Raw genomic sequence first — 22,426 nt, 5'->3', positions numbered from 1 at the left:
CAGCTGAGTGACAGCCCTCATCTCTCTACCCATCACAGCTGAGTGACAGCCCCCATCTCTCCTCCCATAACAGGTAGGTGACAACCCCCAGCTCTCTACTCATCACAGGTGTCTGAAGCCCCCAGCTCTCTCCCAATCACAGGTGAGTGACAGTACCCAACTCTCTCCCCATCACAGGTATGTGAGAGCCCCCAGCTGTCTCCACCTCACAAGTATGTGTGAGCCCCCAGCTATCTCCCCATCACAGGTGTTTGACAGTCCCCATCTGTCTCCCCATCATAGGCATGTGAAAGTCCCCAGCTCTCCCCCCATAACAGGTGTGTGACAGCCCCCAACTCTCTCCACATCACAGGTGAGTGACAGCCCCCAGCTCTCTCCCCATCACAGGTGTGTGACAGCCCATAGCTGTCTCAGCGACACAGGTATGTGACAGTCCCCATCTCTCTCCCCATCCCAGGTGTGTGACAGCCCCCAGCTCTCTCCACATCACAGGTGAGTGACAGCCCCCAGCTCTCTCCCCATCTCAGGTATCTGACGGCCCCCAGCTGTCTCCGCATCACAGGAGCCTGACAGCCCCCAACTCTCTCCCCATCACAGGTATGTGAAAGCCCCCATTTTCTCCACATCACAGGTATGTGACAGCCACTGGCTCTCTTCCCATCACAGGTGTTTGACAGTCCCCATCTCTCTCACCATCAGAGGTGTGTGACAGCCCCCAGCTCTCTCATCACAGGTGAGTGACAGCCCCCACGTCTCTCCCATCACAGGTGTGTGACTGCCCCCAGCTGTCTCCTCGACACAGGTGCCTGACAGTCCCCACCTTTCTCCCCATCACAGGTATGTGTGAGCCCCCAACTGTCTCCACTTCACAGGTATCTGAAAGACACCAGCTGTCTCCACATCACAGGTATGTGACAGCCCCCAGGTCTCTCCCCATCACAGGTGTTTGACAGTCCCCATCTCTTTCCCCATCACAGGTGTGTGACAGCCCCCAGCGCTCTCCCCATCACAGGTGAGTGACAGCCCCCAGCTCTCTCCCCATCATAGGAATGTGACAGCCGCCAGCTGTCCCCGCATCACAGGTGCCTGACAGCCCCCAACTCTCTCCCCATCACAGGTATGATACAGCCCCCAACTGTCTCCACATCACAGGTATATGACAGCAACCAGCTGTCTCCCCATTATAGGTGACAACCCCCAGCTGTCTCCACATAACAGTTATGTGACAACCCCAAGCTCTCTCCCCATCACAGGTGTGTGACCTTCCCCAGCTGTCTCCATATCACAGGTGCGTGACAACGCCCAGCTCTCTTCCCTTCACAGGTGGGTGACATCACCCAGCTCTCTCCCCATCCCAGGTGAGGGTGAGCCCCCATCTCTCTCCCCATTACAGGTGAGTGACAGCCCCCAGCTCTCTCCCCATCACAGGTGAGTGGCAGCCTCCAGCTCTCTCCCCATCACAGGTATGTGACAACCCCCGGGTGTCTCATCGACACTTGTATGTGACAGTCCCCATCTCTGTCCCCATCAAAGGTGTGTGACAGCCCACAGCTCTCTCCACATCACAGGTGAGTGACAGCCCCCAGCTCTCTCCCCATTTCAGGTATCTGACGGCCCCCAGCTGTCTCCGCATCACAGGAGCCTGACAGCCCCCAACTCTCTCCCCATCACAGGTATGTGACAGCCCCCATTTTCTCCACATCGCAGGTATGTGACAGCCACTAGCTCTCTTCCCATCACAGGTGTTTGACAGTCCCCATCTCTCTCACCATCAGAGGTGTGTGACAGCCCCCAGCTCTCTCCTCATCACAGGTGAGTGACAGCCCCCACCTCTCTCCCATCACTGGTGTGTGACTGCCCCCAGCTGTCTCCTCGACACAGGTGCCTGACAGTCCCCACCTTTCTCCCCATCACAGGTATATGACAGGCCCCAGCTGGCTCCATATCACAGGTATATGACAGCCCCCAGCTGTCTCCCCATTATAGGTGACAGCCCCCAGATGTCTTCACATAAGAGTTATGTGACAACCCCAAGCTCTCTCCCCATCAGAGGTGTGTGACCTTCCCCAGCTGTCTCCATATCAGAAGTGCGTGACAACGCCCAGCTCTCTTGCCTTCACCGGTGGGTGACAGCATCCAGCTCTCTCCCCATTCCAGGTGAGTGAGAGCCCCCATTTCTCTCCCCATTACAGGTGAGTGACAGCCCCCAGCTCTCTCCCCATCACAGGTGAGTGGCAGCCTCCAGCTCTCTCCCCATCACAGGTATGTGACAACCCCCAGCTGTCTCATGGACACATGTATGTGACAGTCCCCATCTCTCTCCCCATCACAGGTGTGTGACAGCCCCCAGCTCTCTCCTCATCACAGGTGAGTGACAGCCCCCACCTCTCTCCTATCACTGGTGTGTGACTGCCCCCAGCTGTCTCCTCGTCACAGGTGCCTGACAGTCCCCACCTTTCTCCCCATCACAGGTATGTGTGAGCCCCCAACTGTCTCCACTTCACAGGTATCTGAAAGACACCAGCTGTCTCCACATCACAGGTATGTGACAGCCCCCAGGTCTCTCCCCATCACAGGTGTTTGACAGTCCCCATCTCTTTCCCCATCACAGGTGTGTGACAGCCCCCAGAGCTCTCCCCATCACAGGTGAGTGACAGCCCCCAGCTCTCTCCCCATCATAGGTATGTGACAGCCGCCAGCTGTCTCCGCATCACAGGTGCCTGACAGCCCCCAACTCTCTCCCCATCACAGGTATATGACAGCAACCAGCTGTCTCCCCATTATAGGTGACAACCCCCAGCTGTCTCCACATAACAGTTATGTGACAACCCCAAGCTCTCTCCCCATCACAGGTGTGTGACCTTCCCCAGCTGTCTCCATATCACAGGTGCGTGACAACGCCCAGCTCTCTTCCCTTCACAGGTGGGTGACATCACCCAGCTCTCTCCCCATCCCAGGTGAGGGAGAGCCCCCATCTCTCTCCCCATTACAGGTGAGTGACAGCCCCCAGCTCTCTCCCCATCACAGGTGAGTGGCAGCCTCCAGCTCTCTCCCCATCACAGGTATGTGACAACCCCCAGCTGTCTCATCGACACATGTATGTGACAGTCCCCATCTCTGTCCCCATCAAAGGTGTGTGACAGCCCCCAGCTCTCTCCACATCACAGGTGAGTGACAGCCCCCAGCTCTCTCCCCATCTCAGGTATCTGACGGCCCCCAGCTGTCTCCGCATCACAGGAGCCTGACAGCCCCCAACTCTCTCCCCATCACAGGTAGGTGAAAGCCCCCATTTTCTCCACATCGCAGGTATGTGACAGCCACTAGCTCTCTTCCCATCACAGGTGTTTGACAGTCCCCATCTCTGTCACCATCAGAGGTGTGTGACAGCCCCCAGCTCTCTCCTCATCACAGGTGAGTGACAGCCCCCACCTCTCTCCTATCACTGGTGTGTGACTGCCCCCAGCTGTCTCCTCGTCACAGGTGCCTGACAGTCCCCACCTTTCTCCCCATCACAGGTATGTGTCAGCCCCCAACTGTCTCCACTTCACAGGTATCTGAAAGACACCAGCTGTCTCCACATCACAGGTATGTGACAGCCCCCAGGTCTCTCCCCATCACAGGTGTTTGACAGTCCCCATCTCTTTCCCCATCACAGGTGTGTGACAGCCCCCATCTCTCTCCCCATAACAGGTATGTGACAGCCCCCAGCTCTCTCCCCATCATAGGTATGTGACAGCCGCCAGCTGTCTGCGCATCACAGGTGCCTGACAGCCCCCAACTCTCTCCCCATCACAGGTATGTTACAGCCCCCAGCTGTCTCCACATCACAGGTATGAAACAGCCACCAGCTCTCTCCGCATTACAGGTATGTGACAGCCCCCATCTCTCTCCCCATCACAGCTGTGTGACAGCCCCCAGCTCTCTCACCATCACAGGTGAGTGACAGCCCCCAGCTCTCTACCCATCACAGGTGCCCGACAGCCCCCAACTCTCTCCCCATCGCAGGTATATGATAGGCCCCAGCTGTCTCCACATCACAGGTATGTGACAGCCCACTGCTGTCTCCCCATTATAGGTGACAGCACCCAGCTGTCTCCACATAACAGTTATGTGACAACCCCAAGCTCTCTTCCCATCACAGGTGTGTGACCTTCCCCAGCTGTCTCCATATCACAGGTGCGTGACAACGCCCAGCTCTCTTCCTTTCACAGGTGGGTGACAGAACCCAGCTCTCTCCCCATCACAGGTGAGTGAGAGACCCCATCTCTCTCCCCATTACAGGTGAGTGACAGCCCCAAGCTCTCTCCCATCACAGGTGAGTGGCAGCCTCCACCTCTCTCCCCACCACAGGTATGTGACAGACCCCAGCTGTCTCAGCGACACAGGTATGTGACATTCCCGATCTCTCTCCCCATCACAGGTATCTGACAGCCCCCCGCTGTCTCCACATCACACAGCAGACTGACAGCCCCCAACTCTCTCCCCATCACAGGTATGTGACAGCCCCCATTGTCTCCACATCACAGGTATGTGACAACCCCTAGCTTTCTCCCCATATCAGTTATGTGACAGCCCCCACCTGTCTCCACATCACAGGTATGTGACAGCCCCCAGGTCTCTCCCCATCACAGGTGTTTGACAATCCCCATCTCCTTCCCCATCACAGGTGTGTGACAGCCCCCACCTGTCTCCACATCACAGGTATGTGACAGCCCCCAGGTCTCTCCCCATCACAGGTGTTTGCCAATCCCCATCTCCTTCCCCATCACAGGTATGTGACAGCCCCCAGACGTCTCCACATCACAGGTATGTTACTGCCCCCAACTGTCTCCCCATCACAGGTATGTGACAGCCCCCAGCTGTCTTCCCATCACAGGGGTGTGACAGCCCCCAGCTCTCTCCCTATCACAGGTGTGTGACAGCCCCCCTTCTCTTCTGGCCACCACTCCCCCATTTGGCCACAGCCTCCTCCTTCCCGATGCCCCACAAATTCCTCACATCTATTCACTTTACCCTGGGACCCAAACTTCCCCAATGTAAGGCATAGTCACAGCCAAGCCTTGTTCTCGAGAACAGAGGGTTCGCTGGGCTGCTAAGCTCCGTGCTCTTCTACAGAACATATCTTCCATGGATTCTGTCTCTACATGGCTTTGTGTCCTTGATCCTGTCACTAGATCCCTTAGGATCTCAGACCGCTGTCCTACAAAACTAGACCAAACCCAATGGCCTCTAAAGCCCCTTCTATTTCTGAGACCATGATTCTGTGTTTTCTCCACAGTAGTCTCCCCCGGTACTCTCTGTGACACTTTTGTGTACCGTGTGAAGGTTCAGGGTCATACAGGTGTTCTCTTGTTCCTCCCTCTGCATCTTCAGGTGAGGCCACACACCTGTGTCTTGTCGACACCTCCCCCGAAAGGTTTCCCTGTCTTTGTCCTCTCCTATATGAAGGTCATGAATGAATCACCAATCCCCAAATTCCCTGGCAAATGCCGGTGCTATCAGACAGAGCCTGTGAAAACAGCCTAAATCAAGCCTGTGCTTTGCAGAAGAGATTTCCGACTTAACCATGCAGATTGCGGAAATGAGCAAGAATCTTCAGGAATTGGAGAAGACCAGGAAGCAAGTGCAGCAAGAAAAGTCAGACCTCCAGGCTGCCCTGGAAGAGGTGGAGGCACGTGTCTGAGAAGTGAAGGAGGGCGGGGCGCTGAGGAAGGGGACTAGACCACCCCCAGGGGCCCTTCCTGCAGGAGGCACTGGGGCTCCAATGGGAAGAATCCAGCCCCACCCCCGCCCTGGGGGTGGACCAGCTGCTCTCTGCTGCCTCGCCTCATGAGTGTTCTCTAGTCCATCGTATTTCTCCTATTGAATAAATAAACTTGTTCATTATGTCCTCAACGTCTTCCTCTCAGAAAGCAAGAACTCAATCACCAAACATCCTGAGAGCCAGCTCAGAATCCCTTAGTTTTAACAGAGAGTTATACAAGGTCATCTTTGGCTGCTGGGAATTCTGTGTGGTCCAAAGAGTGCAGGATCCTGATGCTATCGCCAGCTGTGGCCAGTGAGGGGCGGATGCTTAAGAGGGTCTAGGGAAATTTGCCCTATGCAGGATAACAGGAGAGCAATTCCTCGTCTTTCTCTGTCTTTCTTGAGCAGAGGTTGGCTCCTGACTTATGGTCACTATTTAAAAAGACACAGTAATCAAAATTTTTACTAATTGAAAATGATGCTCTGTCCTTCTCAAGACATAAGATTGTTAACAACAAAGCTTCAGTTCTAGTTTCATTACTAGTAACAATTTGGGAGCAAACTGTTTGACCTTTTTGAGTACTGTTCTATTTATTTGTAAAATGAGCCTAATAATACCCTTTTTATCCTAATGGGGATGAAAAACCTCATTCAAGAAAAGGTGGCTGCCCCCGGCAATCCCAATCACTCCTTTACTTTTATCAGGGTTCCTTGAAGCGTGAAGAGGGCAAGATTTTGCGTGTCCAGCTAGAGTTGAACCAGCTGAAATCTGAGCTTGACCACAAGATCACTGAGAAGGAAGAAGAAATCGAGCAGCTGAAAAGAAACAGCCAGCGGGCAGCAAAGGCCATGCAAAGCGTGCTGGATGCTGAGATCTGGAGCCGGAATGTTGCTCTGAGGCTGAAGAAGAAGATGGAGAGAGACCTCAGTGAGATGGAGATTCAGCTGGGCCACTCCAACCGCCAGGTGGCAGAGACCCAGAAATACCTGTGCTCAGTCCAGAGCCAGCTCAAGGTGAGTGCACGGCCCCTGGAGGACCTGGCGGGACCTCAGCCTGCCCTGGGCTCCGGTCTCACCCCTGGTTTCTCGTGAACGACTCCCAGCTGCATCTGGATGACGCCCTGAGGAGCAGCGAGGACCTCAAGGAGCAGCTGGCCCTCGTGGAGCACAGGAATGGCCTCTCGCTGGAGGAGCCGGAGGAGAGGAAGGTGGCCCTGGCGCGGACGGAGCGCACCCGCAAGCTGGCGGAGCACGAGCTGCTGGAGGCCAGCGACCGCGTGCAGCTCCTTCACTCCCACGTGTGTCCGTCCTCACTCCACTCTGGGTCCACCCTGGAGGCAGGCAGGACCCAGGCTTGATGGAGAGGAGTTCCCACCGCTCCTTCCAGGCTAGTGGTCAAGACAAACTTTCATTAGGCCTAGTTCTTGGAATAACTTGGTCTCTAGATGGACAGATTGCTGAGCTTTCTTTTATCTGAAGATAAAAGATCATGGGGAAATCAGAGCAAGGCATGACAAATTATTGCATAAAAGGGCTGGAAAAGGCTTCACAGAGGCAGTAACATTTAAGCTGCAAGCTTAGAAAATTAGGATTGTCTTTTGAAATAATTACTTTTAGGAAAGTTCAAGAATTCCTTGTTTCATTTCTTATTTTTTTGGACCACACCACATGGCATACAGGATCTTAGTTCCCCAACCAGAGATCGAACCCGCGCCCTGCGCAGTGGAAACACAAAGCCCTAATCACTGGACTGCCAGGGAATTCCCCCAAAATTCCTTGCTTTAAAAACTATTTTTTGAATTAGCCAAAAAACTAGAAAAATACCAACCATATGTTAGCATTTTGGGATCTCCTATTCTAGGCTCTTGTTTCTATACATAAATATGATATTTTTTGTAAACGTGATCAATCCTTTTGCAACTTTTTTTCATTTAACAACGTGTTGTGAACATATTTCTATATTTTAAAACAGTTTTCTATGATACAGTTTTTTAATGGCAGAAAAGCAGTCCATTTTAGTTGTGTATTATGGCACATTTATTTAATCAGTCTTCTACGGTTGGATATTTTTAGACTGTTCCCAATAAAAATTTTTATGATTAGAAGATTGTATGACTAACTTCTTCATAACTAAATTTTCACATATATCCATGATTACTATTTCCTTCATATTCCTAAAAGTCAGTAAATTCCTGGAAGTATATATTCATGGTCAAAACAGCAAAGACATTTATGATATGTTGTAAATTGGTCTTTAACAAAGTTGTCCCAATTTTTACTCCCATGGGGAAAATAAGTGAGAGTGCTTAGCTATTATTTTTTTTAATCTTCACCGATTTTATGGTTGAAAATGCCTCATTTTAAAAATTCTTATTTCTTTGATTACTAATGAGGTGGAACATTTTGTCGTATTTGTTGGCTATTTGTATTTCTTCTGGTGTGTCTTAGCTATTTGTACTTTTGCCCTTTTTTCTTAATGATTTGTCTTTTTTACATATTAAGGAAGGAACTATTTTTTCAGTAATGCACATTGCAAATGTTTCCTCGTTTGTCATCATCCTAACAACTCTGTACAATGTTTTTGTTTTGTTTTGTTTTGTTTTTTAAAGATTTATTTACTTATTTATTTATTTATTTATTTATTTATTTATGGCTGTGTTGGGTCTCTGTTTCTGTGCGAGGGCTTTCCCTAGTTGCGGCGAGCGGGGGCCACTCTTCATCGCGGTGCGCGGGCCTCTCACTATCGCGGCCTCTCTTGTTGCGGAGCACAGGCTCCAGACGCGCAGGCTCAGCAGTTGTGGTTCACGGGCCCAGCCGCTCCGCGGCATGTGGGATCTTCCCAGGCCAGGGCTCGAACCCGTGTCCCCTGCATTGGCAGGCAGACTCTCAACCACTGCGCCACCAGGGAAGCCCTGTACAATGTTTTGATCATGAGAATTATTTTTCATTTCACATAGTTACGTCAACCATTTCCTTGTTCCAGCACCTTTAACTAAATAATTTATCCTTCCTCAAATATTTAAATGTCCACATTTATCATTTACTCAATTCTTTTATGTACAATTCTCGGGCCTGTTTTGGGATATCTGTCTATCAAAAAGGAAAGTCTTTTTAATTTTTTTTCACCTGTGTGAAAAATAAGAAATGGAACGTTCTCGAGCTTGACTTCTTTCCCCACCCAACCCTCTCCCTTCCAATCGTTGTAAGTGTCCAAATGTAGCCCGAACCTCTTATCTAATTTTTCTTGTAGAACACGTGCCTGATAAATACCAAGAAAAAACTGGAAGCTGACATAGCCCAATGCCAGGCAGAGGTGGAGAAGTCTATCCAGGAGTCCAAAAATGCAGAGGAGAAGGCCAAGAAGGATGTCACGGATGTGCGCTCCATTCTTTCTTATCAGAGATGCTGTCTGGAGATAAGAAAGGGGCTTCTACGCCGCCCCTTTGGGACCTGCAAGTAGGTTTCCTCTCCTCACCCCTGCATTCAGTCAGTGGTGGCTTCCCGGAGAGACGGAAGGAGACGGAGCCTCAGTAGAGGCAAAGTGGGAGGGGAACCATGCAGCATCAGCGGTGGCTGCGGCAAGGAGGAAAGCATCAGCGTGCCTAGTACCAGCCTCACAGCACCCTCCGTGTGCCCGCATAGGAGGGGTGGGTGGCCCACTGATGCCTCTTGTGAACTTAACCAGGCGGCCATGATGGCCGAGGAGCTGACAGAGAAGGAGCAGGACACCAGCGCCCACCTGGAGCGGATGAAGAAGAACCTGGAGCAGACGGTGAAGGACCTGCAGCACCGCCTGGACGAGGCTGAGCAGCTGGCCCTGAAGGGTGGCAAGAAGCACATCCAGAAGCTGGAGGCCAGGGTGGGTCTCTCAATCTCTCTGAATCCGGAAAGTGAAAACGGCACTCCCCGATCCTTCTCTCTTCTTGTATATTGACTCCCATCCTTATCCTGTGGCTGGGGACAGCCACCCAATATCGTCAGTAGGTCCTGAGGTAATTAACATCCCCCAAAACTGACTATATAAGTATCTTTCTTGATTGTAGGTACGTGAGCTTGAAGGAGAGGTAGGTTGAAAGTGAGCAGAAACGTAATGCTGAGGCTGTTAAAGGTTTGCAGAAACACGAGAGAAGAGTAAAGGAACTCACCTACCAGGTAAGGGGAAGAGCTTTCTAGAATATCCAGACTTCCTGCACAAAGGGAAATTGAAAACCTGGTGACTATGTGGTACTCACAAATAGCTACATGTTAACTCGATATACATAAGGGGCAAATGACACAATCACCTATCACAGACCCTTTCCTAAGCTAGGAAAATCAGGAAGGCCTTTAGAAAATCGTGTAAGTGAGGAAAGAATACAGGTTTCAAAGACAGATAAACTGGTATTAGTCCTAGTTTGGCCTCTTACTTTTTAAACTCGGATAGGTTACCTAACACTCTCAACCTTAATTCATCACCTGTAAAATAGAATAAAAACATCTACTCACCAGAGTAGGCAGGTAAGGATTAGAGACGTGTATAACTCTCCAATATAGTGTCTGCACACAGTGGACATTTAACAAGAGTGGCTACTGTTAATACTATGAAGGAAGCCTCAGAGTTGACCACATTTACCCCAGGCCCACCTGCCATCATATCAAACTGATTTACTTCACCACCTGTAGTGGTTTGATTTTGTTGGATTCAATGCAGACCATTTTTTTCAAACTTCCAGACTGAGGAAGACCGCAAGAATGTTCTCAGGCTGCAAGACCTGGTAGATAAATTACAGGCAAAGGTGAAATCATACAAGAGACAAGCTGAGGAGGCTGTAAGTATCTTTAAGCCCTTGAGGGAAGAAGGAAACTTCGTTGGGGGTAGAAAGTATATTAAGAGAATGTGTTAATGAGAAAGAAAGAGACCAAGTAAGAATATGTCATTCTTATTTTAAGAGAGAGGATATAAATATGAATTTACCCCCAAATCCTAATTATAGAATAAGACCTCAAGACGAGATATTTTTATTATTAAGCAATTTGTAGGGGTTGGGGGAAAAAAAGAAAATTCCAAATAACCCACCTTACTTGATAGCTGCAAAGAATATCCAGCAGAAAATCTAACACCATGATAAATATTCCTCTCCCTCTAGAAATGCACAAAATCAATTGTTCCCAAAAGCCAAACAGAAATCTTTTACCCCAGCTGACTCCTTCCCTCACTACCACTGTCATCAGCAGGGACTTATCCCTGCACATTCGCTGTAGCAAATTAGGATGTGTTGGGAGATTCTCCAGCTTCACTTTTCCTGGTTGTTCCCCACTCTTCCAGACACAATGTAGTGGGTAAGAGGTAAGAAAAGGGAACACGAAAGGGAGAGGCACAAATGGTAGTAAGTGCAACCAACAAAGGGCATACTTTCTTCCTATCCCCATCCCCCCACCCGCAGCGTCTCTGTATACCAGAGTCAAAATATATGGCAAAAACACTTCAACTGGGATTTTCCCAAAGTTAGAATTTGACCTTACATTTACTGTCTAACCTCTGTGAGCGAGCGCACATGGGTCTCTTCCTCCTTTCCACTCAGTCCATACATCGTAAATAGACTGCACGTATACATGGGTTTGACATAATGAGCTCGTCTCTTCCATTTCAAAACTATTTCTTCTTTCATTCTTTAGAGTAAAAAATGTAACTGAAGTTACAAGTTCTGTCTGGATTTGAAATCCGATATGACAAACAAACCGTAAGGAGGAAATATCTGAGTTGAGGAAATAATCCTGTTTGTGACAAGTGCAATGAGAACCACAAAGTCTAACTCTCACAACTTTATTCTTAGGAGGAACAATCCAATGCTAATCTTGCCAAATTCCGCAAGCTCCAGCACGAGCTGGAGGAGGCCGAGGAACAGGCTGACATTGCCGAGTCCCAGGTCAACAAGCTGCGGGTGAAGAGCCGGGAGATTCACATACAAGTCAGTGCAGAGTGAACACATCTGCCTGATGCTGCCAAGGGGCTGAAGAAATGCACAAAACGTGCTATTTTGGGTCACTTGCTTTGTGATGTTTTTCTCTTCATGTTGAATAAATAAAAACTACAGTGAACTGATAAACTGAACCAGACTCATTTACTTCCAAAATTACTTATTCTCAAACACAGTTCTCACCTAGCTATTATTATTCTAACATTATATATGGCTTTGTGGAACATTCAATATCTGTACCTCCCTCACCACCCCGCATCCCCTTTCCCATCTCCAGCTCCACCACACACACACACACAATTATCTTTTACTGGACTTAACTTTATTAAGTCTCTCTAGACTGTTACAAATGACTAAGGAAACCACTCACTGAGGTTACGCCTTCAGACAGGACACACTCATGCACCCACTCCGCAGGTGGTTACTGAGCATCTACTATGCGCCGGGCCCTGCTCTCAGTACTATGGGAATAGCAGTGAACAAAGCATAGTTCCCTCCCTCTGGGAACTTATATTCTGCAAGGAAAGAAAGGCAGTCAACAAATAAGAAGCTGTCTCTACTATATTTAAAATAGATAATCAACAAGAACCTAGTGTATAGCACAGGGAACTCGGCTCAGTATTCTCTAATAACCTAAACGGGAAAAGAATTTGAAAAAGAATGGATACTTGTATGGGTATAAGTGAATCACTCTGCTGTACACCTGTAACTAACACATCATTGTTAATCAACTATACTCCAACATAAAATTTTTGTAAAAAGATCTACAAAAAAAATAAGAAGCTGCGTAATGTGTCAGGTAAGTGCTCATGAGAAATAAAAAAAGTAAGAGGGAGGCAGTTAGTACTATGTAGAGAGGAGTCAAGCAAGGCCTAAGAAAAACACATTTGAGCTGAGACCTGAAGGAAGCAAGAGTATTCCAGGCAGAGGGAACAAAAGAAAATGCAAAGGCCCTGAGGCAGGGGCAGTTTGGCATGGCCCAGGGACAGGAAGGAGGCCAGCAGGGCTAGAGGAGAATGAGCAAGATAGTCACGGCATAAGAGAGGAACCTGGGACCCCAGGGATCATGTAGGGCTTCAGGGCCACCTGAGGACTTTTTTCTTCACTCAGAGTGAGATGGGAAATCTTTGGAGTGTTTTGAGCAGAGGAGTGATATTAACACACATTTTAAAAGAATCACTCTGGGGACTTCCCTGGTGGCGCAGTGGTTGAGAATCTGCCTGCCAATGCAGGGGACACGGGTTCGAGCCCTGGTCCTGGAAGATCCCACATGCCGCGGAGCAACTAAGCCCATGCACCACAACTACTAAGCCTGTGCTCTAGAGCCTGCAAGCCACAACTACTGAGCCCGCATGCTGCAACTACTGAAGCCCTCACACCTAGGGCCCGTGCTCCACAACAAGAGAAGCCACCGCAATGAGAAGCCTCTGCACCGCAAGGGAGAGTAGCCCCCTCTCGCCGCAACTACAGAAAGCCCGTGCGCAGCAAAGAAGACCCAACACAGCCAAAATGAATAAATAAATAAGTCTTTAAAAAAAAAAAAAAAGAATCACTCTGCTGCATTGAGAATACACTGAAGGGGGCAGAGGTCGAAACTGTGAGACCAGTTAGGAGCCTACTGCAAAATAAAAGATAAAAAATGACAGTGGCTTAGACCAGAGAGATAGGCACTGGGAGATGACGAGAAGCAGATGGATTCTAGATGTACTGTGAAGGTGGCGCACATAGGGTTTTCTGACAGATTGGATGGATGAGTGGGTGAGAGAGAGAGAGAGAGAGAAAGGACTTATGAAAAGAGGAAGGATAAAACAAGATAGATTTAGTGCAGTATAAACATGAGGAGTTTGGTATCTAGAAAGAGAGGAAGCATTAGAACAAAAATGCAATCTAGACAAAAATTGTACTTTATGCACTCCTGTCCCTCTTCCACCTTCTACCATCCACACTCCCTTGCCTCTCAACCCCTATCAGCCTCACTCCTTTACAGTATAAACTGCACAGGCCTCAATCGCAAAAATGTCTAAAATTAATAACAGTTTAAAACAAAAAAATTCAAAATACTCTCCTAAATTAAATTTTGGATCAAAGAGGAAACCAAAAGTAGAATCACAAAAACTTCTAGAAGTAAACATAAGAGTAAATCTTTGTGACCTTGGTTTACACAAAGATTTCTTAGATGCCAACACCAAAAGCACAAGCCATGAGAGAAAAAATTGATAAACTGGATTTCATCAAAATTCAGTTTCTGCACTTTGAAAAACACTGTTAAACAGAATGAAAGGACAAGCCACCGACTGAGAAAAAGTATTTGCAAATTATACCCCTGATAAAGGACTTGTGTCTAGAATACATACAGAAATCTATATCTTCACTAAAAAGAAAACAAATCACCCAATTTTTAAAGAACCAAAAGATTTAAACAAACATTTCACCAAAGAAGATATACACAGAGCACATGAAAAATGCTCATCATGAATCATTAGGGGACTAATAATTAAAACATAATGAGATATCACAACACACCTATTACAATGACTAAAAGTCCAAGTGTTGGCCAAGAGGTGGAGGTACTGGACCTCTCACACCAGCTAGTGGTCATGTAAAACAGCATAACCATTTTGGAAAATACTTTGGCAGCCTCTTAAAAAGTTAAGAAATTACCCATTTGTTCCAGTCGTTCCACTTCTAGGTATTTACTCAAGAGAAATGAAAACGTATGTCCACACAAATATTCACAGCATATTTATCTGTAATAGCCCCAAACTGAAAACCACCCAAATGGCCATTAACAGGTGAATGGATAAACACATTGTGGTAAATCCATATAATGTAATACTACAAAATGATAAAAAATAAACTATTGGGCTTCCCTGGTGGCGCAGTGGTTAAGAATCCGCCTGCCAATGTAGGGGACACGGGTTCGAGCCCTGGTCCAGGAAGATCCCACATGCCGTGGAGCAACTAAGTCCATGCACCACAACTACTGAGCCTGCGCTCTAGAGCCCGAGAGCCACAACTACTGAAGCCCACGCACCTAGAGCCCGTGCTCCACAACAAGAGAAGCCACCGCAATAAGAAGCCCGCACACCGCAACGAAGAGTAGCCTCAGCTCGCCGCAACCAGAGAAAAGCCCGCCCGCGGCAACGAAGACCAAATGCAGCCAGAAACAATAAATAAATAAAATAATAAAATAAATAATTTTTTTTTAAAAAAATGATAAAAATAAACTATTAACACACACAAAAACATGGATGGATCTCAAAATAATAATGCTGATGGAAAGTAGCCAGACCAAAAAAGTGTAGACTCTATTATTCCATTTATATAAAATTCTAGGGAAAAAAAAATGAATCTATAGTGACTGAAAGCTGACTAGTGGTTGCCTAGGGATAGAGAGGCAGGATTTATGGGAGGCACAGAAGGACAGTAGGATGTATTACAAAGGACCAGGAGGAAACTTTGCGGGTGATGGACATGTTCATTATCTTGATTCAGATGATGGTGTCACAGTGTCTACATGTGTCGAGACTCTTTAAATATGTACAGTTCGTTATACATCAATTATATCCCCATAAAGCTGTTAAAATTTTTCATTGGGGGAAATACTACAATTATAGTGCTTTGGGAAAATAATAATTAGGATACTGTATGTCCAACTTTAAAGCCAGAGTTATAATTTTTGATAGGAATTACATTAAATCTATTTACCAGTTTGGGGAAAATTAGCTTACTATATTGATTCTTCCAATTCGTGAATAAAGTATGTTTTTCCATTTATTCAGATCCTCTTCAATTTCTGTCTTCCTTGTTTTACAGTTTCCAGCATACAAGTCCTGTACATGTTTTGTTAGATATACACCTAAATTCTTTTTCTTTCTTTTTGTTTTTAAGTAATTGTAAATTGTATTGTACTTCTTGTTTTTGTTTTTGTTTTTTTGGCTGCATTGGGCCTTTGTTGCTGCACGCAGGCTTTCTCTAGTTGCAGCGAGCGTGGGCTGCTCTTCATTGCGATGCGCAGGCTTCTCACTGCGGTGGCTTCTCTTGTTGTGGAGCACGGGCTCTAGGCACACGGGCTTCAGTAGTTGTGGCTCTCGGGCTCTAGAGCATAGGCTCAGTTGTTGTGGTGCACGACCTGAGTTGCTCCATGGCGTGTGGGATCTTCCCGGACCAGGGATCAAACCTGTGTCCCCTGCATTGGCAGTCAGATTTTTAACCACTGCGCCACCAGGGAAGTCCCTGTATTTCTAATTTTGGTGTCCACATGTTCACTGCTAGCATACAGCCTAAAGAAATACAACTGATTTTTGTATGTTTATGTTATACCCTGAAACCCTACTGAACTCACTTCATAGTTCTGAGTTTGGGGGGAAATTCTTTGGGATTTTCTACATCAACAATCATGTACCTCAGAAAACAACCACTTAAGGTGAATCGAAATTAATTAAAATGAAGTCCAAAATTACACAGTAAATTGTGGGGAAAAAGTCTGATTGGGATTTTATCATAAAAATCAAGCCAGAACTACTGAAATAAATTTATTTTCTCTTATACTTCACAAGATTTACGTTACAACTGCATCTCTGTTAATTCTTAGAACAAAGAATGAATCAATGTTGGAGTTGGGAGGAAAGGAACATCCTTCTCACAATCTTGTATGATGTGGCACCCTTTATGTTTAACTTTTGCAATGCAATCATAAAGAATGTCCTTTTTTGCAAAAACTGTATGATGTCTTCATTGATATTTTAAGGGTCTTCCTAATCCTTTGATCCTAAACTCACTCCCTTGAAGCACTTATTGGATCATCATTGTCCATGTTCAGAGTTTTATAATTATTAACTAGTTCAGTGCTGCTGCATCACCCTGGCCAGTGGCTTTGCAAAATTCAAGCAGGTTTCTAATACCACTTTCATCAACTTCATTAAATTCTGAAAATTTTGCAGTATTTGTCATTTTATTTTGCAGTCATGTTGCACTGACTATTGCATATTTACAACACCTGATAATCAGTATGCTCATGTACTAGGGAATAACAAAACTGACTCCATATCAGATCTGTTTCTTTTACTTTAACCTTTGTACTTTGTTTTTGCTACAACTTAATGTTGTCTATAGCCTGAAATATACAGGATAGCCAATTCTCAAGGCTCTGGCCTTTACAGGTGTAACACTTTTCCATTCATAGAGAGATAAAAAGTTGCAGAACAGAGAATAACGTTTGTCTTGTTGGGAGGTTTACAGGAACAGCATGACCTGACCTAAGTGGACAGCTACAAGAACAAAGGATTCCGACACCAAGTTTGCAACAGCTAACAACACTCCCTCCCCTTTTAGTATAAAAAAAGCCTGAATTCTACCTCGGGGAAGATGGTTCTAGCCCATCTTACCTGAGGACCCTAGCCCACCATCTTCTCGGTCTGCTGGCTTTCCGAATAAAGTCACTATTCCTTGCCCCAACCACTCGTCTCTCGATTTGTTGACCTGTTGTGCGGCAAGCAATATGAGCTTGGGCTCCGTAACGATCATTAGAGAATACTTATTGTTTTCTTATGCCACATCACTACTGTGGAGACTCTAATAACAGGCATTGTACTACTGCAAACCTTAAAACAGTCATACCCTTTGCCCAGAAAGTCTATTCTATAAATATCGTCAAGATATGCATAAACATATGCACACATATGTTTACAGGAATATTTAAAAGAAAAAAAAATTAGCGCACCCTAGGTGCCCCAAAATAGAAAACTGAGTACAGTCATAGGATGGAACGATATGTAACTATTAAAAATCATGATGTAGAAGAAGAGTTAATATCATGGTAAAATTTCCCAGAATCTGTTAAGTTGCAAAGGCAGAATACAAAACCATGCTTACAGGCTGATACCCTAATTGTGTATTTGTTTAAAGCACGTGTTTAAAAAAACAAAACAAAACTGTGTATGTGTTTACAAACATAAAAAAAAGTGTAAAAGGACTTAATCCAAATTCCGGTAGAGATTACTTCTATGCTAAAATCTTAGGAGTGATTTAAATTTTTCCTTCAGTATGTTTGATTATGTTTTTCAATCTTTCTACAATGTGTACCTCACTTTGAGAATTTTTTTAAAGGCTCGTGTTCTTTAAATACAATAAATAAAAGGAACGTGCTTCTTAAGAGGACTTCATATCCAATTCTCGTCAAAGACATGGGTATAACTGACAAGAGAAAGGTGAAGAGGAGAGGGTCATTTGATGGACGAGACCATTAGCACAACTACTAAAAGCTGTTGCCTTTCAGCCAAGTTTTCCATAAGCATTACCATTCCAGGGCTAACACAGCAGCTGTCGGTGAGCAAACTTAAATTCTGCCTCCTGGCTGTGACAGAGGTTTGGGCACATGTTACATTGACACCAGTGTCCCCAGGCACCTTCACTGCGGACTTAGTCGGTCCCATTTTCCTAAGTGGGAGGCTGAAGAATCAGCTGTGGGCAGATGCAAAGAACCTTACTTCCTTAAGGATGGAATTTACCAGCCTGATTCCTCCCTCCTGGCTCCAAGCGCCACCAAGATGCTGCTTCCGGAGCCCACGAGAGAAAAAGAAAGCCTCTTCGCTGATGAAGGAGAAAAACATTCCCCTTGGGGAACACACCCAAAACAGGGCTTTTCTTATATTATAGTAGCCTGACCTTCCCAAGAGGGCGGGCTATTTTCTCAGCTCCTCACAGAAACAACGGCTTATGGCTCTCTCTCGGGGCAACTGAGGTACAACACAGGGAGAGCCCTCAAATTATGAAAAATGTTGTTAAGAGGATGGATGGGAAAGGTGGTATCTTTGGAGCAACAGAATCATATTTTTTTCCGGTATATTCTGAAAAATAATTCTATTGATACCCACAGTTTTTAGTACCCAAAAATGGATTTAGCCCTATATATTACATAAGTACATGTCTATGCAATGTAATAAAATGCCTATAAACGTACTGAAAAACTTCAAATGGAATTTGGCGACTTGAGAATTTTCAGAAATTTCCTTGTGGCCCAGTCACGTCAAGTGCCTGGGGTTCGAATTCCCTCACCACTTCCGGCTTCACACCCTCCCACCACACGCACAGTTAAGCTCTGGAATCGCGGAGCTGACGAGAAAGGCCTGCCTCTCTCACAAACTCCAAACGTACACTCACCGGCCAGGGCCCCTCACCGTCTCCAGGCTCGTCCCAACACTGGCGGAATCACTTCCAGCCTTTCCTTCCCCAGTGGCGCACTCCTCCCATGATGCCCCGGGGCGCACCCCTCCCATGATGCCCCGGGGCCCACCGGAAGCAACTCCTCACCTCTCTGGGAAATTGAAACCGCCTTTCTTCTCGGTAGTTACCGGCTGTTTCCTTGGAAGTCCATGGCTGCTGATTTTTTCACGTGTTTTCAATACTGTGATCCACCCACCCTCCCCGAACTAGATGGTAAGCTGTTGGAGAGAACCAACTTCTAATCCCCAATGCCTGGAACGGTGTCTTTATAAGCCATTTGCTAAATGAAGAGCAGCTAAACGTTTTGTTTGACAGAGTGAAGCAAAGCTGAGTAGAAAAACAGCAGGTAACAGAGCCAACGCTCAGCAGAGAATACGGAAGAATAGCGTTACCTTTATAATAACAGCTGGCATTTAAAACCCTAAATCCTTACCTTAGTTTGCAAGGCTCTAAGCATCTGGCCCCTAGCCGCTTCTGCCACTTCATTCCTTGCTACTGTATCCCTGGCTCCTTTCATCCCTGCCCTACTGGCCTTTATTCTCTTCCTGTGCAGGCAAGTTCCCCTCCCAGAGCCTTTGCATTTGTTTCCTCTGCCTGGAATAGTGTGCCCCGTTGATATTCGCCTGGCTTGCTCTTCCTCTAAGTGCTCAAATACCATCTCTTTAGAGAAACTTATCCTGATTGATCCATTTCAAACCCACACAGCCACTGTTTCCTTATCCTAATTTTCCTTTCCTTCAGAGAATTTATCACTAATTGACATTTGATATCTGTTTATTTGTTGTCTGTCCCCACATACACACACACTAGAATAGAGTTTCCATGAGGGCAGAGACTTTGCCTGTTCTGTTCCCTAGTGCTTAAAATCTTCCCAGCATGTAGTAAGCCCTCAATGAATGTTTGATGAATAAACAATTGAATACGTGCATGCTCCCTGTTACCGGCTCTGTGCATTACAGCTTCAATATTAGCAATTCCACATGTGAATTTCATCACCATCCTGGTTTTGTGAGAGATCTCAAGCTGGTTCCATCTAGCCCCATCTTGGTCAAGTTTGAGGATTTTGCCATCATACCCCCAACCACCTTTTGGGTAGGGTGATAAATTTATCTGGGTTTGCCCAGGATTGTCCTGATTTTAAAACTGAAGTCTCAGGAATCTCTTCAATTCCAAGCAAATTAGGAAGGTTGGTCACCCTGCTTTGAGGTATCTAGGCTCCATCTTCCTCGTCTTGTTTTATTGTTGTGTGTAGAATGAGGAGGTGGGGGTGGGGGGTGGCAGTGACTTAAGAGTGTTCTGGGCCATCTGGAGAGGAAATTGGCTATATGTAGTGGGTAGAATGGGAGGGCTGGATGGCCAGTAGTGAGGCTGTGGTCAGCTGATGGGCCTTACCAAACAGCAACAAAAAAGAGATGAAAGAACAACATAGAAGATGCTGTCCTGGCTTCCAGAGCCCTCTGGCACAGGCAATGGTTGGTACATTCTCTAGAGAAAGTTCCTGGCTTCTAAGTCTCAGGCTCTGCTGTTGACATGGCCTCACCCACTCCATGTCACTTTCAAAAAGTAGCCTATCATGCATTTATTAACTCAGTTGTCACAAGAACCCCATGAGTTAGGTATTGTTATTATCCCCATTTTACAGATGAAGAAACTGAGGCTCAGAAAAGTAGAATAAGTTGCGCAAATTCAAATAGTTTAAATAGTGAAGTCAGGATTTGAACCTCAGTATTCTGACTCTCAAAGTCCACTCTTAGTCACTACATTATCATGCAGCTCTTAACAATGTAAATATGCATTTGGGCTATGCCTAGCCAAGGGCATAAAATCTTTCTTTTTTTTTTAAGGCTATGTTGTTTCATACCCCAACAGTTGAAATTAAAAGTAACTGATCACGAGTTTCTTAGTTCTAATGAGGCTTTAAGCACTGAAGAAACCAACAAAAAAAAATACAACTACTAGACAAAAAAGGGCAAATGACATGGACCCTAAGTCTCACAGGCATCAGTCAAGATTATGAGGCCAGATAAGAAAGTCTCCAGTTTACTGGACAGACCTAACTGGTAGAATTTCTTCTCTGAACACAATGTTCCCAGGCCATGCACACACTCTCTCCATGATATATTCAGAGAAGGATGCCTCGTTTGCGTGTAATTCTGAGAAGCATGTATAATTCTGAGAGCGTTAGTGTCTTAACAGGATCTTGCAAAGCCAGAAACAGCTGTCTTGTAGTGAAAGCACAAACTGGACTTGGATTCAAACCAGACTTGTTCTAGCTCCCATTCTGCCACTTACTAGCTGTATGACTAGTCACTTAATCTTGCCAAGCCTCAGTTTTCCAACCTGTAAAACTGATAAATCTATGTCCTCACTGATTGAAGGAAAATCAGTTTAAATATTTCTCTGGATAATCCCCCATCAACTTTTTGCTTTGCAAAATCGTAGTGTAGAAATGCCAGCAGTATGGAAGTTTATGTATTGCACTTGAAAGAGTTCTGAACTAGCGCTCTTGGATCTGAGAGTGGAATGGGAAGGGGGTCTGTCTAATGAATTAGCATTAATTAGGTAACCTGTCCAGAACCTCAGTTTCTGATTCTGTAACATCAGGGTTAGATTAGGTAATATTCAAGGTTCCCCTCTAGTTCTGGATCTAATATTCTCACTCAATATTTTTAATTAGGCGATTCAATATAAATTTGTATCATTCACTAATATACCTGTCCTGTGACTTTTGCCCAGAAATTTCTGTTTCTGGCTGGGGAACTTCTTGCTGCTTTTGGAAATTTCATCTGTTACATAGCTCTTAGATAGTTGTAATGGGTAAGGGATGATCCTCCTATCAGCACAATTAACTGCCCTTCCTTCTCAAGTAGCCCTCTGCGGAATGAACTTGATTACACTTGTTTCCTGGGCCTCTCTATTTGGCCCTGCTGCTGTTTTCTCCATCCAAATCTGCATTTCCTCTGAATGCGCCTTATATAGTGATTGGTGGAGAGATTTGCTCCCGGGGAAATCAGGAAAACGTTTTCCTCCTCCTTAACACCTGCTCACTCCTTAATCCTTGCTTTCAAAGCTTCCACCCCCACCATCCTGCTGACATTAATGTCAGGATCACCTCTCTGACTGACCCAATGCCCTTTTCATGGTCCTCCTTTTCTCCATCTTCTCTGTAGAGCTTTTTACTATATCCTCTCTCTTGAAAATACCACCCTCTCGAAAATACCACCTCCCTTGACTTCTTCTGACACTAATAATGAAGTTCCCATCACTTTAGAGTTGACAAAATGATTTTGTAACAAGACTGGAGAAAACCCTCATTGACAGAACTCCTCTCAGGGTTGGGAGAGATGGAATGATGGTGTGGGGTGTGAGCTGGGGACTACAGGGCATAGTGGTGGGATAAAGATGAAGCTCCCAAGGGGAATATGTGAGTAAAAATAGGTGATCACCAAACTTGCTAAGGATAAAAGTGGTGTTCTTTACTTGAGGACTTTTATTTTGTT

General features: G+C 46.0%; 1 protein-coding gene across 1 annotated transcript; it reads left to right on the top strand.

Annotated features, from left to right (window-relative positions):
- Positions 1 to 5,546: 5,546 nt before the first annotated feature.
- Positions 5,547 to 11,708, top strand: LOC132358158 (myosin-8-like; the record flags this gene model as incomplete). The annotated part of the gene is given in 9 exon segments (XM_059912005.1): positions 5,547 to 5,671; positions 6,451 to 6,759; positions 6,840 to 7,043; positions 8,996 to 9,121; positions 9,431 to 9,604; positions 9,789 to 9,812; positions 9,814 to 9,897; positions 10,458 to 10,553; positions 11,559 to 11,708. Coding segments are annotated over 9 exon segments (1,292 nt in total), but the record flags the coding sequence as incomplete, so codon positions are not given.
- Positions 11,709 to 22,426: the final 10,718 nt, after the last annotated feature.

This window comes from Balaenoptera ricei (assembly GCF_028023285.1).
Source record: "Balaenoptera ricei isolate mBalRic1 chromosome 2 unlocalized genomic scaffold, mBalRic1.hap2 SUPER_2_unloc_1, whole genome shotgun sequence".
Lineage (NCBI taxonomy): Eukaryota > Metazoa > Chordata > Mammalia > Artiodactyla > Balaenopteridae > Balaenoptera > Balaenoptera ricei.
The sequence above is the reverse complement of the archived record's forward strand: the minus strand, read 5'-3'. Positions and strand labels throughout refer to the sequence as shown.